The sequence below is a fragment of the Tubulanus polymorphus genome, chromosome 2 (assembly GCF_964204645.1).
Source record: "Tubulanus polymorphus chromosome 2, tnTubPoly1.2, whole genome shotgun sequence".
Taxonomy (NCBI): Eukaryota; Metazoa; Nemertea; class Palaeonemertea; order Tubulaniformes; family Tubulanidae; genus Tubulanus; species Tubulanus polymorphus.
In genome coordinates this window covers 13,052,649-13,071,590 of record NC_134026.1, presented here as the reverse complement: position 1 = coordinate 13,071,590, position 18,942 = coordinate 13,052,649, and the positions used below count along the sequence as shown (strand labels likewise).

Below are 18,942 nucleotides of genomic sequence, written 5' to 3'. Positions count from 1 at the left end.
GCGATAACGGGTTTCTGCCTAACTTTCATATGTCGCACTGGCGAATGACGAACTACTTACTAGCAACCTGGCGGATTGTCACTAGCTATGAGTGGAATCCTCAATTGCCACAGCAGCACTGCAGGAACCCCATTGTACTGTGGCAGTCGCCATGCCATCAAGCTCAAATCCTTGCCAGGGACAATGTAGTAAATGACATCAGAACTTGGCCAAGCATATGGGGATAAGCACCAAATTTGGAAACAATAATTATACACAACACATATCATCATACCATCCACCTTTTATTTATATTTCATCCCACAACATTGATTACAAACATTTCTGAATACTATCTCACTGCACAATACAAAATACATACATCGCCACAAATGATTGCTACATGATCAATTACCATTTCCTATATATTCAATACAATCCTTCATACAGTTCCATACATAATCATTCATAAGACTGTACATATGTGTTTAGTAATATTAATGGTGGTAATATATGTACAGTGTTATCACATCAAAACCTATGGCAACAACGCATCAATATCCCCCAGCATGAAATAATACTCATTTTGTACACTGTACATAGCTGTTACATTCCAACACATCCATTCCACACAGTGACTGCTTCATCCCCATGACAGCTAGATATATACATCCACCACCATATCTTACTGTTACATTGCTACATATCAATCACAATGTCAAATATCATTCATGCCCCATTACAACTATCTACATACTTTCCCCAGCTTATACCACTGTTACTTAACAACATATCAATTCCAAATACACACTGTTTCATTCCCTAGAAACTAGGTACATCAATTTACCCATTTACTATTGTCACACAATCTTCAAAAACACTAAAATATAAACCCTGTCACTCATAAATGAATTCACATAAAGGTCACATAAAATTAAAATCATAACTACACATGCCTGTATATACAAAACCCCACTATTGTAACACACCTGACCCTCCTATATACATCCACATAGATGTTTCCACATATCGAAATCAAAACATACACTTCATACACACCACTTCACAACACCCTGCTTCATTAATACGCGTCACCCTCTGACATATATTCGCAGAGGAGACTCTACAGAACGAAATATTATAACCTCCCATACACATTTACACAACCCAGTACCATAACCTCCTACACATGTGTCATGATAAGCAAACAACATCGAAATTCAAATGTGTACAAGTGGACAGAATTAAACAACATAAACCTATTACCAACTTGTGACATTATCATATTATAACATTACAAAACCCATCCAAATAGGAGACTCTGATAATCGAAACATTTACTACATTTGCACCAGCACACAACTCCCCTATAAACAAATCTGCCTGAATAACCATAAAAGCGATAACATTAAAAACCTCATTTTCTAATGAGTAAATACAGTTTATAAACTGTATTTACTCATTAGTTTTTTCAGTATTTTGTCGCTTGCCACACCAAGAGCAAATACATTCCTCAGATTGTTTCACACATGACACAACTTCATAGTGTACACCTCTGCAATTTTTCAAATAAATGTTGCCAATTAATTCACACACACGATTTGGTGCACTGAAAGTAGAACCAGCGAATCGTAACCAACCATTGCCTACAAATGTATATATATCAGCATGCAGTAAATCAGCTGTTGCAAGAATTTCAACCTCTGTCACCCAAGTACCTGTATATTTCATACGGGATTCATCAATATACTCATTTATAGTAAGTTGTGGATTTCTCAGATGTGGTTGGAATTTGTCGGAATTCTGCCGCATGTGCTTTAAAACTTCGGTGCGTATAGCCCGATGATATTGCTCAGTTCCACAGATTGAATATGAAATTGCCCGAAAAAAACAGCTTCCATCGCCTTTAATTTTCTGCGTATTACATGGAGAGTAGAGTTGTCCATCATATTTGGGCATACATTCATATCCGAGAGTTGAGGGTCGACAATGAATACCTAGAATAGAGCATAATGTTTTGCACTGACCTTTTTCTAGTGGGTTGTAAATTAAATCATCATGCTGCACGGATTCACTAGTAACAATTACATCGCATTCATCTACTTTTGGGTTTGTATAGGGCAGTTCATCTTCACTACTTGTTTGTTGGTAGTTTGGAGAGTATGTAGTCGTTGTTTCGATAATGCTATTCTCTACAGTAGTTTCAATTTCATGGTTGATAGAAGCCACTGTAATTTCATACTGTATTGGTTGCCTCTGATTCATTGAAGCTGCAAGATTCTGACAATGTTTGACAATACAATTAACACAAGAGTACCTTACTAATACAGCATGTCCATCAGCGGTCATCATTCCTGATGCATCTCTCGAATGTGAATCAAATACCCAGTACATGTCATCCTGTTTTAAAACACAAAATGTATTTCCAGCAAATGTTATAAAGCATGTGTCGTAATTAAGCAGATTATTGTGCAAACATTCATGTAGTTCACTGATAATTCCAAAATTTCCAGCTCTCATTTCATCAGATAATTCAGATATAGCAACTTGAGGGGATCCAACAGTCACATTATAAATGGAATTTCCAATCTCAACAGCAGTTGGTAGCTCACTGATCAATAAATACATATTTGTTATTGTATTCATATTAGTCAATGTTGCGTATAAATCATTTCCAATATTCAATACTGAATCAATATCATGAGGCATCCAGTTTATTACAGCTTTATTTGATGCATGAATCATTGCAGCTAATGCATTTGTTACATTGCTTACCTGAATGAATATCGTATTTTGGATGACCCTGGTGGAAATTTCCATGAATTGATGAACATCTCATATTCTCAGCACTTAAACATGACTCACTGTTACCAAAATTGCCATCACAATCTCTACACGAAATCATACTCGAAATTGGTTGAATAGATGAGTCAGCTTTCATTTTCGATGAGGTTTCATGTATATTGTGACCAGCGTTATCATGTTGAATCTTATCACAGTTGTCAAGTGTAATCTTTTCACAGATTCCATATATAGCCTTATCATAGTTGCCTTGTTTAGTCTTATCATAGTTGTCATGCATAATCGTATCACAGTTGTCATGATTGAAGTCACAAAAAACTGATTTCACTTCAATTGTCTCAACTTTGTTTTTTGTCATATCTTCATTCGAATTAGTTCCACAATTTTGATTCATAGTCTGATCATAGATCTCATTAATATTCATTTCATGTTTTTCAGTCATTTTCATTTCATCTTTTTCATTTGTTTTCAAATCATAGTTTCCATTCATATGCATTTCATATTTTTCATTCATTTTCATTCCATGTTTTTCAGTCATTTTCATTTCATCTTTTTCATTTGCATTCAATTCATAGTTCTCATTAGTTTTTGGTTCAAAGTTTTCATTGATTTTCACTTCATACTTCTTGTTTTGATTGTTATCAGAGTTTTCTTTTTGCGTTTCGTTAAAGTTTTCATTTTGAGCGTTTTTTAGGTTTTCATTTAAGATTTCATTTTCAACTCTTCTGTAGTCTTCATCTTGAGATTTTTCATAATTTTTTTCCATTGATCCTTTTTTCATCTCTCTGTTTTGTCCAGTTAGGGCTGAGGGAACTCCAACCACCTCCACCTTCTGAAAATAGAAAAAAAATTCATTCACTATACGTTCGTAGAATTTTCTAATGAGTTCAATTCAATTCAATAGCTTATAATTATCTCAACAAGAACCAGGGATGATACGACACTGGTCAGTTACACACCCTCTAAGCAACTGGTTTATGATTTACTGATATGGTTTTTTCTGATAAAATACCAAAATCAGGCACCAAAATATTGCGCAGCTAACACATGTGATGAACAGCTTAATGAATTTTTTACTCGGAAAAAAGGCCTACATACTTCTTACTAGAAGATTAACATTTGCCTATGAAAAGAGGGTCTTACCTTCTTCGGCTGAAAGCTACCAGCTCTTCTTTTCCTTTTAGGCATGATGAGTAATGTACTGATCAATATCCTATTTCAAGTATCAACAAGTATCAAGTATGTGACCTATCACAAAAGAAACATTATCACAGCATTATTAATCAGCCTGTAGGAACTTTCTCTAAAATTTCGAAACAATAGGTGACACCTGCTACAAATAGGTATGGTGTGTTGAACAAGCAGCCTGTCAGCTGTGATAGCTCCGCTGGGTTTGGTTGATGGCAAGATTGGAAGAAAATTGAATAAAATGTGTTGAAAACAATGCATCAAAAATGTCTCCAAAACTAAACAAATTAACTGGATTTTGTTTGCAAACTTTTGGAATAAACCCTATAACCCACATAGGCTAGACGTAGTATCCTGAACAAATGTGCAACGACGAGTATTAAAACAGGCAGTGAACACTATTATGGTTCGCCCGATTACCGATTGGTGGCTCATTTTAAGATGGGTTGAAACAAAAATAAAAGGGTGGTCTTCCCTCTGAAACCTGTTGTTGCGGGGAATACCTGCATGATGAGTCTTGTTTAAAAAAATAAATAAATAGGAAATTGAATAATTGGTCGTCAGGTTCCGTTTTAGAAAAGGAATGATGCCAATACAAATATCAACAAATTCAAGTTCTGGAATTACTCGTATGATGGCACTAGTCAGAACCGGAAATTGGAACCTAAATCCACCTTGTTTTGTTGATTTGCAATAAAGATCTCTCGCTTCAAGTTTTTAATGAGCATTTTTTTTCACTAAATTTGTGATTTTTGGAAAATTTTTGACGTTTTGTCCAATCTAACAGATTTCCAGGATATCATACTTAAAGGATTAAACGTGATGATGTATGTACGTAAAATACACTTACTAAAAAGGAAGTGCATATTTAACCTGGATCCGGTCACCGACTTCTGAACGCTATTTTGCCAAATCCATTTATTATGTAACAATTAAATCATTTTATTGGGTTTAGGGTAAGGGTTTGGATAGGGTTAGTGTCAAGAGGGTGAGAAGAGGGTCCACAGGGTTCGATTTCACAAGTAGGGATAGGGTTAGGGTTAGGTGAGGCTAAATGTAGCTAAAACATTCGGATGGTTTTCAATGAGCTCTGTGATCTAATAGGAAGACACTAGGCTAGTAATTCACTGGTCCGGGTAAACTCTGTTCTCCACACTTCCTTCCAATTATCTAAGCCGCGCACCTCTTTGCGCATGTGCGTAGTAAATCAGCCAATTTAGAGACAATATTTTGCAAAATAGCGTTCAGAAGTCAGTGACCAGATCCAGTAAAATAACTACTGCCTACTAAAAAATTGAGAGGCCAGATTTTTATTGCAAATAAACTAGAACATGGCAGATTTAGGTACCAATATCCAGTTCTAACTAGCGCCATCAGTCGAGAAATTCAAGAACCTGACATTGTCGATTTCCCCAATAATTAGGCAGGCACAATTAGGCCTATGGGCCTAGGTAGATTGAATATACAAACAGTAGACTTAAGCTTGAATCAGATCCAGAAAGCAGGATACATTTTTACACTCCCAAATGGTCTGACATGAGTGGGCGGAGTGTACTGTAATTTATGTATAATAGGCCTTCAATTTGAAATTAGCTGACATACGATTTCAATTAAGATATTTCTGTGTTCATTAAAATTGGCAGTCCCTTCTTATAGTATTTATTCACATTCACGAAAACCTGATGACTTGTTCGCATTCAGCAGAATCGGGTGGCTTAATCATAAGTCACAGGGTCAGGGAGATGGAGTGCTCCCTGCTCTCGCACACAGACACACACACACTAGTGCAGTTCAAATCCCATTATTCAATATTTAAGCTGCTGTCTATATAGGCCTAAATATTTTCTACCCATACCACAAACACTATTATTAAATCATACGCATTGGGTCAACCTTAACACCTAGCCCAAATTTGGCCTTTTAAAAGCTACTTCTATGCGTAAGTCATGCGGGATTCGATATCGATCTCACACCAACCAGACCCGACTGCTACCACAACGCGCGGATCAAGACGAATTCCGGTCGGCTTTTAATACCAGTCGTCAGATTACGTGGAAAAATACATCATATTAGGCCTAACCGTTATATATACATACCTCTCTGAAGATTGGTCACAGAAACACACAACAAAGTCGTAAAAATGCAAGTAACGTAGAGTGGCGTCGCACGTTGTAAAATAAAGAAAATGGCGTCCGAGCTAAATTGACGCATGCGCACGAAATCTGAAAACATTGAATGGATGTCGTAGGTCGAACCCCGATTTATAAATCCGAATCCGTGATTTATTTTGAAGCTCAAGGTCGTCGGGTAATTTGCAGGCTTTTCACGATGTACATTTATCAATGGATGATGATTCTTGCGACATTCTTATTTCCTGTTTAGACCAAATAATTACGCGGGATTAATTCATAATCAATTATAATACGCAAATTGGAAATGGTCAGGCGCTGAGTTATATTTCTTTCATAATTGAAAATTAGGTTTATAAGCTGCTAGTAGTCGAATCTGAGAGGAGTTACATTTTATGAAAAATTTTTGGCTGGAAAGGGGAAAATTAATAATAATAATAATAATAATAATAATAATAATAATCAACAGAATTACAAGAGGGTTTCTGCGAAAGCAGCAGAAACCCTAATTAATTCATAACACATCATAGTTTGTTTTTTGTTTTTGAATATATTCAGAAAGTACTACAATATGTTCTTTGTGTTCTCATCTGCTATCATGTGTTCTAAATCCGCGCCTATCATGTCTTCTAATCGCCTATCATCGGTTCACTCATAACGATTTTCATTTTAGGGAATCAACCTGTCAGGTCTTGGGCCCTGACATGACAGGTTCTGGAAACTCTGCAGGCAGACCTAAATCCGTAAAATGCGGGAGAACCGACTATAAACACTTCCAGGTAGAGGCGATTCATTCCCATCCGCGAAAGTCTGAATCAAGTTTGTCGGAAACTACGTCACAAAATAAAAGCGCCACACCGTTAGTTGTGGCCAAAAAATTAACTACCTTTCATGGATATGTTCGATGAAGTATTTTAAGACCCGACTTTTCCGAATATGTTCGCGAAAACCAAAAAATAGTGACACTGAGTTGTAAAGAGGTATCTAATTAGTTTATCGAAACCAAAAAATGAGAAATTCCAAATCAGAGGTCATTGGACCTTTAACTCTGTTATTCAAAATGAAAAATTAGTCTCAGTTGCGTTTTTGCTCATGCCCAATTACGGGTGTGAGTGATTCCTTCCAATTATGATCAAGTTACAGTTTTCAATTAGTGAAAGATTTCAAATAATTACTTTAGGCTAATAAAGCTGAAATTACCTCAAATTTGAACTGATGGTCGCTGATCAAAGTGAGTCGAATACTTACACTGGTACGGCAATTGGGGCCGGGGATTGTTTTGAGAATATTGTCAATTCTCTCACAAATAAAATTGATCGATCCTTCGTCGATCGATCGAAGAGAGATGGGAAATTATTTGATATTATCTGTGGGATTATATTACATTTCGTCAGTCAGACCCCGAGCGTGCCTGCCAGTTTTAGGTCGGTATCTAATTTTACTCTTGGTGGTTGGTATTATTTTACTTTTGGTCGGTAATAAAGTTACTTTTGGTCGGCATCATAGTATTTTTGTGGTTGTTACAATTTTGGTCGGTATTAATTTTACTTTTGGTCGGTATCAGATGAAAATGGTACACGTGTATTTAGCTAAATACACGTGTAATATGAATATTACACGTGTACTTTTGACGTGTATTTTGAAGTACATGCGTAAAACACGTGTATTTCTAAAATACACGTGTAGTTTGGACATGTATTTTGAATTACACATGTACTGAAGATGTGTATTTTGAAATACACGTGTAACTTAGGACGTGTATTTTAAAAACACGTGTAAATTCATGTGTGGCTTCTGAAATACATGTGCAATCTGGATGCATGTACTAGGCTAAAAAATTATACATGTACCTTGTTTCTCATAATTGGTCACTTTTGTAAACTGCAATAAAATTTGTAATTACATCATTTAGCTTCACATGATTTCATAAAAAGTAAGATTTTGCATGTAATGTTCGGAGAATTGAAGGAATCTCCTGGCTTTTTAATTGTTTGATCCTCATTTAGTAGTTTTTTCTAGGATGCCGTGTCAAAAAAATCATGTTGTTTGTCCTGTATTGACTAGATTGGATCCTGTATGAATGAAGCACATGTCTTTGTTGCCCTCTGAATAAATCCAAAAACTGTTTCACAAAAATCATGATCTGAACAAAAAATTTTGGATATTTCATTTATTATCAAGATAACTAGAGGCTTAGGGGACTGCCCAAGCCCCGAATTACAATGTTATTTATGAAAAATGTTGAATATATTGCTGTCACCAGCTCCAAGTGTTCTGCTTTCCTTGTAAGCCCATACACAAAAAATGTCCTTTTTCCTCTAATGTTGCCTTATCATACTGTATATCACATAATGAACATTTGTATCATACCTGAAGTTTTTTGAATAATGTCTTATATACAGCGCAGTAATATTTGTTCACCTCCACACATAGAGAAAATCTTTTCAAAATAGGCATTTAGAACTGCGTAGAACCGCTTCTCAGTAACAGTAAATTCAACCGATCCAACAATCCAGTCAAAACAGTTGATGTGGATCCAGCTTTGAGGGAGAACGTCATAATAGTAGTAACAGCCCCACGAAGGGTCACCTCAGCATTTGTGTGGAGAGGATCATCTATTTCCATCAATGAGCTGTGGCTGCAAAACAGATTAAACATTTTGGTGATTGGTCAAGTTCATATCGGATGAGTAGATTGGCATTTAAGATTGCATTCACTTTAGACATAAGGCACTGTATTACTAACTTACGTCGTCACAACCATTGTCTGCATTATTGGTGTGGCCATTTTCAATCCTTAAATCTTCCAGATTCTCAAAATCGACTTCTTGAAAAATCGAAATGTCCATCATTTAGCAACATATTACAATCTACAAAACAAGAAGTAATTTGAGAATAAATTATTCCCAAGCATATAGAACTTAAGGCTACAGTAAGCCTATACGTAGGTTGGTTTCCAGCTAGCGATTTCGTAGCCTTTTGTTGCAAAGAACATGCATAACGTACCAGATCGGACCTGGATTTAATCAGATTAGATTCATTAGAAGAGTGGATTCGAATGGAAGTGGAACAGAAAAAGTCGAAGGCCATTTATTATCCCGCATTTAGGACGTGTTGTGGATTGTTCAGGTATGATTATTGTTATGTACATGTAGTAAAGTAAACGTTTATTGTGTTGGGCTTCAGGCCACCACAAGGTCACTAAAAGAATATGCTTATTGGAATGAAAACTAACATGACTAAGTAAATATTGTAGGCCTAGAATCTTTATTTTTAGTATTGAATTGAATTTGAATTAGTTATAGTTATTAGTAGGCCTTAAATGATTGAATGTCCAGTGAAAAAATTGTGAGTGATCATTCCAATCGTGAGGGATAAAAATGGAGTTTCTTTGGTGTTTATTCATCCAATCTAAAAACCGCAGGATCATTTTGATTTTGTTGTGCGCCCATCATCGCCATTAAATTTGTATGCAGGACATGAAATTAGGTCGATGTCGGAGTTTCGATTGTCGGCAAAAACGACGTTAGTGCAATCAATTCTTGACCATTTTTTTTCAAACTTTATAGGGTCTACACCAATAATAATTGATCCAGACCGACACTATAAAATTGGAATTCCCATTTTTTGGCTTAAAAATGTGTCCACCAGGGGATTGTTGGAAAACGATGTTGGTGCGAGAGAGCCTTCAATTCTCCACTGATTTCTCAACAATGACAGTGTGATGAAAATCAGGTATTTACATAATAGATTATATGAGCGTCGAAATGGTTTTAGTATAGATTACAGCGTGAGCATTGTAAATTCTTCTCATTTTAGGATGCCTACTCACTATTGGATGATACAACAGCTGCTGCAATACGCTGATTAGTGGGAAAACCTAATACTGTTGGGTGCATGCATGCTGTCGTCCACTCATTTAAAAGAAGAACTAATTGTCAAGGCATTGGACTGGATGCGACGCAATGAAAGTCTTCCATGAGGAAAAAAGTTGGACCCAAACCGGGTCAGCTAAATAATACGTAAGTACATGAATTCAATATATAATGGCTAGCGTTCATTTGTTGTTGATTTACAGGGGCGGATCCAAGCTGGAAGAACGAGGGTTCAGCTCTTATGAAAAGGGCACTAGTCAATACAGGTCTCACGGTGTGAAATGGTAGTATGGGGTTTGTGCACTTCGATCATAGGGTGGAATTTTTCACCTGTGATTCAAAAGGGCACTTGGTCAGAAAAGGGGAGGGTTTAACGTTTAATATGGCGCTCGAGGCGAACAATCACCGTGTCCTGATGCGTTGGGTGATTCTGTCGTAGGACGTGTTGGATTCGGGCGATTCAGTTGGCGCAGACCCTGACAAATAAGGTGATTTTACCGACGATTTCGTTGCACAACATAAGTGCTCGACGAAATTGCCTAATGTGTCCCCAGCTTTAGTCCATTTGAGACTTTAGTCCAAGCGGGCTATTGCATTCACCCTTCGTTCGTCTGTTGTTGGAATCCAGTATTTTAGGAAGTTTTAATACTCTTGATATTTAAGTTATACATATATCTATCCTAGCCATGTCTCCAGCCCAAAACTGGTCCGAATCAAGATGGCCAACTGCAATGGCCATTTTCGTTCCCCAAAATCATCACTTACGCAATTTTTTGAAGTTTTCAAGGGGAATTTTGAAGATGCTTCAATCTTGACACAAGATGGCCATCATGTGACCTTTTTTGTACCCAAAAAGGTCATTTTTGCCTTGTAGCTGCCTAATGGTTTGCAATTTTTCTTTGAAATTTGTAATGGGTGTACATTCTTAACAATCTAAAACATACGAGACAGATTTTTCGATCAGTCAAGCGTGACACATTTGGCAGCCATCTTAGTGTCATCAGTTCTTATTGTAGATAGAAAAAGGTTTTTGAAGGAAAATATCGACAGGTTTTGACTTATAGTCTTGATATTTGATAATTGTTACCACTGTTGTGGTATTCATCTCGATGTGGAATTGGGGTTACCCAGGTTTTTGTTCTCACCACCAGGGGGAGTTGAATATTGAATTATATACAATTTGTCTAATTTATTTTGGTACCTATGAATACTTTATAACCTCGATCAATTATAAAATTGTAGCTTGTGACATGTTCTATGATAGTGGTGAGTTTCAATGTCCTGTTTCTATTTTATTATGTTGATTGGTTTGCATTCGAAACCATATGGGCATGGTGTCCCTAGACCCCTTGTTTTTCATCAGGTGGCGTTGAACATTGAAATTTCCAGATTGTCAAGCATTTCACCATATGGCTTAAAATCAAGTCATTGAAGAGTGCAAAAACTGTTAACTGTTAAATGCAGAAGACTCTTAGAAAAAGCTACAGAATTCAATCATCATCCCAAGCAGCTGAAGTTGAATTATTTATCCGGGTAAAGAAATCAGTTTATACTTTTGCTTAATTTTTTTCAAATGGTTATCATTTCAGAACAATGTCGAAAGGAGAAGGGTGCGAAAGAGGCCAACATAAGACATGCCATTACTCAAAGATTTATAAAATTTATGAAGATGAATAAATCAGTTAGTATGGAAAATGTGAATCTCTTGAGTACGTTCATTCTAAACAGCACATGGATTAAGGAGATGGTCCTCACATGGTGGTTTGATTTGAATTCAACAAAAAATGGCAATTGAAGACACATGTATTTAGCATGAAGTACACGTGTAAGACACGTGTAATATTGGATGAAATACACATGTAATTAGGATAAAGTACACGTGTAATACATGATGAAAAACACGTGTAATAAGGATGAAGTACACGTGTAATACACGTATAATTTGGATGAAGTACACGTGTAATTTGGATGAAGTACACGTGTAATTTGGATGAAGTACACGTGTAATTGGGATAAAGTACACGTGTAAAATTGGGCCAATTTTACACGTGTACTTGAAATACACGTTTATTTTCATTTACAATTACACGTGTACCATTTTCATAAGGCGAGGGTGCTGGCCAGTTTTAGGTCGGTATCTAATTTTACTCTTGGTGGTTGGTATTATTTTACTTTTGGTCGGTAATAAAGTTACTTTTGGTCGGCATCATAGTATTTTTGTGGTTGTTTCAATTTTGGTCGGTAATTTTACTTTTGGTCGGTATTTGACGGCTTTTGGTCAGTATCAGACGGTTTTAGTCAGTATTGGACGGTTTTGGTCGGTATTTAGAACCACCGATATTTTATTCATGGCGTTTTCTTTTCAGGCATGAAATCTGACTAGTGAAAAAGCTTTGGACAATTACATTATCATCGGATGATATCTACGCATGATGATTCATATGGTAGAATGATGCAACAAGTGGGAAACTCAACGTCTTGAAGCGTAGAGAAAAAAGTGAGATTTATATTTTAAAATATGTATAATGTATCATGTTATTTTTAATGCATGTTCATGTTATTCCAATTTAGAGGTGCGCTGACAATTTGACTTGATTCTTCTTAAACCCTTTCACTGCGATTGCAGCACCCCGTGCGTACCGTATTTTCCAAAAGAGATCAATAGTTTTCTAATTGTTTTGAAGTGTGACTATTTACATTTTTGGTTTACCTTTGTCAGCAGTATGAGGTTGGCATTGAGCCAATTCTTGTAAAATCGCGGTATGTCTTTTATGTGAGCATTTTTTTCATTGGTTTTTGGGTTAAACGATGTATAATCGATGCGATTGAAGACATGACGACCCTCCGTCGATGACATGGTCAACTTTTTTTAAATTTGACGAAAAACTGTTTTTGGCGGGAAAATTCTTAGCTCTTGCGTATAAAATTGCAATGACCTCAATTGGGGGCGTCGTCTCTACGAGCGAATGTGATTGGCTGTTTTTCGGGATATACGGGGAATTCCGGAGGTACTAAAATAATTATGGGGGAAGCCATTTATGGCGAACGTTTCATTGGACTAGGTGTGTGCGAATTTTAAATGCTCATTGCTGGTGAGAATATAATTATTTCACATATCGCCATAGGTATTGTTTCATTTTAATACCCGGTGATTGTGTTGATTGAGATTGAAGTGAAGCGAATGTTTACTTCACAAGGCCTCCACGTGCACGGGACTGGAGTGCTAAACAATAGACTGTTGTACACACAAACAGACGGTCTTACTAGACTACTATTTGGTGATGTTGTAACGCTGCTTGGCGCGTGCACATTTGGTATGATAACAGGCTGAATAATTGTCGTAGCAGAGGATGAGCGCTGTGTTTTCTGTTTGATAGAATTTGTAATAAATTGTAATTTCTTGTGACCTGAAAATACTAAGCAGCAGACTATAGGTATAGGTCGAGGTCTGAATATTGTAGCGGTAGCTTCCAGGATTTAAAACGATCTAATACTATGCCCGGTGTTTTAGCCATACATTGGAATAGGTTTCTTTCCCAAGACTCATATTCAGCCACCCTGTGACATGTGACATCATATGAATTTTATTTGAATATTTTTTTCATATTGTGAAAAATATTTTTTTGAAAATATAAAATAGTTTCCCCGCCGCGCCTACCTGTACCCTACGAATTTTTGGACGTAGACCATAAACAAATGTTTATCTTTGGTCTTATTTGACTACAAAATAATTCTTTAAGAAAGATGAAATACAATATAAACTTCTAGAAATTTTGAAGTCACGAATTAAAAAGATTTTTCAAGCAATGCCCTTACTCCAAACAACCTCTATTTTCAAGGTAAACCACACTTTGTCCATGGGCAATTTATTATCGAAGATTATGATATTCTAACATGAATATGACTGCAATTTTCGGGTCTGCAGTCTTCACAGCCTATGGGGCAGGATCGAGTGGGGGAATGGCCATGGTGGTTTGGTAAATTTTCTATCGTTTTATTTGAAATGCTTCCATTCATTTACAATAAATGTTACAGTTTGGATGATAATTACAATGATATCACTAAAACCGCAAAGAACTATTCATTGCAATAGTTTTTGCAACAAACACATGCTTTCCAGAAACAATTTGATCAAACTTATTGTTTTTGTTTGACAATTTCCTTAGCCAACTTACGTCGCCAACTACCAGCCACAGGTGCCATCTATAGTTAAGGAATGTAATAAAATATCCCTAGATAGTATTTCTATTCATGTCTCTACCGGATATGGGTTTCCCTTCTATTCTCAAAAGTTCACAAATCTATTCAAATCAATTTCCAAATAGACCTGCAATGCTCGTTTGCAACCACTAAAATCAATAATTTATTCTCGCTGAAATACCCCACCCCAAAATCCTTCAAAGCTATTGTCTACAAATATGTTCGTTTATGTGACATCAACACTACTTAAATTGGTAGTCGTTTTCTGCTAACGCTTGGATTAACAATTTAAAAAAACAACAGCCCTCCCTCGATCAACAATCATATGAACATGGATCAGGTTTTATTTTCATGTAGTTAAAAGTCACTCAGGTCACTCCGTAATTTGGATTGTATGAAAACTAATTACTCTTTATTCTCGTTATGTATCACTTAATAGTTATGTCAAAGAATGGTGGTCATCGACCATTTTGAATTTTCTAATTTCTTTCCATTTTACTGTTTGCTTAACCCTGGAAGACATACGTGGCATAGTCACATACTAGTTTAATATTGTTTGTAATTGTCTCTTGTCTTATTCTGTATAAATACCAGTATGACACTTAAAAATGTCACTTGCACTATGCCTGAAAAAGGGGATTATATAATTCACGAAAAAGTTCTCTACAATAAATATATGTACTCATTAGAAAATTTGATTTGTACTGTTCTTGCTACTATGGATTTTTGACTGAACGTACCCAAGATTGAATTTGGATTTATCCTTCAGACGACCTCCATATGGAACATACACAAGAGATTTAACATATCCCATGAAAGAAATAAAGGTGTGTTAGGTCAGGAGAATGAGGTGGGAACTCACGTGCCAACCCCACAACTATACCCCTGAATAACGATTTATAGTTTCCTGTAACAAGCTGCCATGGAACCATGTTCCAACCTTGGAACCAACTGTAACAATTGACGTTTGAATGTATGATTATCTAAAATCAGTGCGAGTTGCCGCTTGAATAGGGGATTATAGAAGTCTTGAACCGATGAAAGGATACGTTACAACTCACCAGAACAAAGGATTCTTTCCAAGAGAGCGATAGATATGCCACCTATCGTTAACATTTGTACATTACGATTTATTAATGGTCAAATGCCCTCTAAATAGAACATTGTGTAAAATCTAATTTTTGAATGTGATACGTGTATAAATGGTTATTACTGGGTTTGAAAGTTTGTTACTAATTTTGATTTTAGTACATTTTCTTGAAAGCACTGAAATAAGCACTGAAAGTCTGAAATACCGGTAATCTAATGAGTTACTGTCTGTAATCTTGCATCGCAACCAACGTCCATAGCGTATTTAATCCTTTTAGGAGTTGTTTGAGATTCCTCAATTCTTTCTGGTTTATAGTGTGCTACCGTTATACATGACACAATAAACATACAATGGATAGCCAGTTAACAGTAGAGCTGTGAATATAGCGAAGGAGTGATGTTGTTCTATATATTTTATATAAAGGCTATACATGAGTTCATATACGTATGTCTGTTTGGCAAAGATGACTCATGTTCGCAGCGCTCGCATTCAGCTGCATAGGATATATAGGTCAATGAACCAGTTATCTAATTTTACTGATTTAAGACAAATAAGTAAATCTTTTTCCATAAGGTCGATCCCAGGTCGTCATTTACATATCAAAGTACCATTTAGAAAATAGATCTCAAAAAGTACGAAATAGAGGGCATTTGACCTTGAAGATAAGACAGGTGTTTCAGATTTATCACATTATTATGCCTGTTTTATGGTCATTTATTTTATATTGATCTTTCAATCTGTCCACCGTATTTATTCCCAGTAAGTTTATGGTTGCATGTACTCCACAAGTATTTGTAATTAGTTCACCGAGGTCCAAGGTGTTGTGCAAAATCAGTGTCTGGCACTATTTTTCTATAGTAAACCTTATTCTTTTCAACCTATCTTACTATATAAGCCCATGTAATTTTATAAATGCTATTCAGTTAAAATATAGACTTCAGCTTGACATCCAGCTCATTGCTCTTATATCTTACAGTTAGTTCGTTTTGTTGACATTTTCTAGTCCCTCGAACCTGATGGAATATTATATACTAAAGAATTTGGTAAGATAATAGAAAATACAGATTTAAGAACATTTAATTGGAATGAATTACCAAAATATTATAATAATGTACAACAAGAAAATAATAATGGATTGATTTATCTATTTTAGAAAATAGCGGACGTTTTACAAAATCTGGTATACAAAGAATAAATCAATCTATTAGAGTTTATTTAATTTGTATTTTAGGCGCACAAGTTGAAACAAGATCACCAATAATTGGAAATTTAAATACATAATTTGATGCACAAAAAAAATTTAAAGTTTTATTTGAAGATTCAATTCTTAATGATAAAAATAGATCAATTCCAGAAAATATCTTAAGATATCAAAAGTATTTAGATAAATCTCACGTTATTTGCCCGAGATGTTGTAATGGGTCCAAAAATCGAATATTTGCTAACAAATGAGGTTATAACTTTGACACGAAGTCATGCAATCTACTATGTTTATGTGCAAAATGTAGCTTCATCATGCGGCTAAAATCTGTTGGAAATGGAATTTTGAATATTGCGTTCATTTAAGAGAAATCGACGAATTTGTGGCGATTTTTAAAGAAATTTCAAGGAGCATTTTGTTTCATAAAACGGCTAGAAGGCCGATGTACAACGTTACATTGAAGTTAAATAACTGCACCCTGCGGTTGGCTGAGCTCCCGCTGTCAATCAATGTAAACGGGCATATTCGATTGATGCAGACAAACCGGTCTTTTAATCTTCTCATCTATTAATCTGCTCGGTTCTAGTTTCTCATTTCCCAGTCATGGGAGAGTCTTATATGTTTATTTTTAATTTGATAGCCGTAGTATCGATTTTGTCTCCCCATATCTATTTCATTATGCAAATAACCGAAGATTCAATCGATAAGCTACTTCACGGAAGATTATGCACGCACAATCGAATAGGCCCAAACCTCGCGATGATTGCTGATTAGATTTCGATGATGTTGTTCACTGAAATCATCAGATTTTACACATCCATGAAGTGTTCAAGGAAAACCCTTAAGATGCATCAATCAGATGGCGCCTATACATTACAAAGATAACATTCTGCGCCGGAGATATTAAGATCCGTAGATCTCTTGTATTAAATTATTGTATTGGACCAAATTTTTTAATTATTTCTAATGACTCAATATCAAAAATGGGACATTTAATTGGCTTTAATAATCCTATTAAACTGCTGGAATAAATAATTCATTTGGTTTTAATGATATTAATAAAAAGATTATTACTGCTCCAAAATAATTGGAAGGTGATAAAAATAAAAAAACATATGCAATAAACAGATATTAAAACTAAAATATTAAATTATATGATAATTCTGAATTGAAAGATTATAATACAACAGAAAATATAAAACTGATAATATTCAACATGAAATAATTAAAGATAATAGTGATAATAAATCACATGAAAATATTAAATTAGCTTTAACGTATTGGAATTAAATAGGTGGACAATTATATTCTATAAATGGATGCAGAAGGTGGAGAGGATATCGGTATGGATACTGGTATAACTGATGAACAACAACCCGATTTATTGAAACCGATTTTAATAATGATAATGAAACATCATATAATTCTAATTTCAGTGATGACGATTGTGATGATGAAGTTGCTTTTAGTGATGGCGATAATGATAGTGATTATGAACAAGATTAAGAAACATCATAAATCATTTGAAAGATATTGCATTACATGAATCTATTGAAGAAATTCTACCAAAAAATTCATTATTTTCAATTGATCAGGAAATATGCAAAACCAAATTCAAAGAGATGATCCATTTTAATGGATAATTTAGAATAAAAAAAGATGCATGGTATTATAAAATTGAATTGAATAATAAAAAAGTATCATTAGAAATATCTAAAATGGGAAGAGAAAATTTGTATAAACCTGGGATTTTAGCAAGATCTACAGTTGAAAAATCAAGAGGTGGTGCAGAATTTATCAGAATTATTGCAGTTGATAAAATCGAAAAAAAAAGAATATAGACCAATTGATAATGAAAAACAGAGTATTGAATATTCACCATTTAAATCCTACTTTTGTTTATCTAGAAAATGAAAAAGAGATTGCAGATAGATTAGATAAATTAAGATCTTCAACACTAGAAAAATCGAAAAAAAGGTATTCAACAAATAGAATTAACAGAAAATAGAATGATATAAACAGTTACTTCATTTGAAGAAGAGATACATAGTGTTTTAGATAATACTGAAACTGGAACAAATCAAAGGCAACTTTTATAAGAAAAAAGGATTAATTGATTTTAATGATGACGATTTAGAAATATTTCCTGAAAAAGAACGTAGAGAAATTAAAGGTATACAATAATTAGCTGATAAAATTGCACACAATAAAATTATTAGAAATCAAAAAATTTAGAAGATGAATCATCTAAATCAAATAAAGGATTAGAACAATTAAAATCTTGTGAAGTAATTGATGAAATGGAATATATACAAAAAACGTTTAGAAAAAGAAATTGATGATTTAAGATAAGATTTACAGAAAGAAGAAGATTTATTATTAAAATCATATGATTAAGAAAAACTTTAAATCTTTTTAAAAATCATAAAGATTTATTAATATAACCAAATTCTGAAATATCATTCAAATATAGGATAAG

General features: G+C 34.8%; 2 protein-coding genes and 1 long non-coding RNA gene across 17 annotated transcripts in view; 2 read left to right on the top strand and 1 right to left on the bottom strand.

The window, feature by feature from the left end:
• Positions 1–17,940, top strand: part of LOC141900776 (spermatogenesis-associated protein 6-like) — a 159,375-nt gene extending 141,435 nt beyond the window's left edge. For 4 of the 7 annotated variants that reach the window (XM_074787808.1, XM_074787809.1, XM_074787810.1 and 1 more), the window contains one exon: positions 12,339–14,849. In XM_074787808.1, coding sequence (XP_074643909.1) covers positions 12,339–12,351 — 13 coding nt within the window. In that variant the 3' untranslated portion in view covers positions 12,352–14,849. Of the gene's footprint in view, positions 1–12,338; positions 14,850–14,941; positions 15,021–17,899 lie in introns of those variants that run through there. The other 3 variants (XR_012618768.1, XR_012618769.1, XR_012618767.1) reach the window with 3 other exon arrangements.
• Positions 246–6,161, bottom strand: LOC141900778 (uncharacterized). Of its 9 annotated transcripts, none has more exons than XR_012618777.1 (6): positions 6,066–6,161; positions 3,925–4,029; positions 2,755–3,613; positions 2,068–2,379; positions 1,698–1,976; positions 246–1,588 (listed from the first exon to the last, which is right to left on the bottom strand). XR_012618777.1 is itself a non-coding variant. In XM_074787815.1 (4 exons), the coding sequence occupies exons 2-4, from the start codon at positions 3,967–3,969 to the stop codon at positions 2,375–2,377; spliced, it is 909 nt and encodes a 302-aa protein (XP_074643916.1). In that variant the 5' UTR covers positions 3,970–4,029; positions 6,066–6,161; the 3' UTR covers positions 1,641–2,374. The 9 variants fall into 9 exon arrangements, 1 of the variants encoding a protein (XP_074643916.1); XR_012618774.1 differs by having other exon boundaries at positions 1,698–2,207; positions 2,297–2,379; XR_012618778.1 differs by having other exon boundaries at positions 2,297–2,379.
• On the top strand, positions 9,660–11,710 carry LOC141900780 (uncharacterized). The gene is made up of 3 exons (XR_012618779.1): positions 9,660–9,832; positions 9,917–10,119; positions 11,562–11,710. It is a non-coding gene; the product is annotated as an uncharacterized LOC141900780 (long non-coding RNA).
• Positions 17,941–18,942: the final 1,002 nt, after the last annotated feature.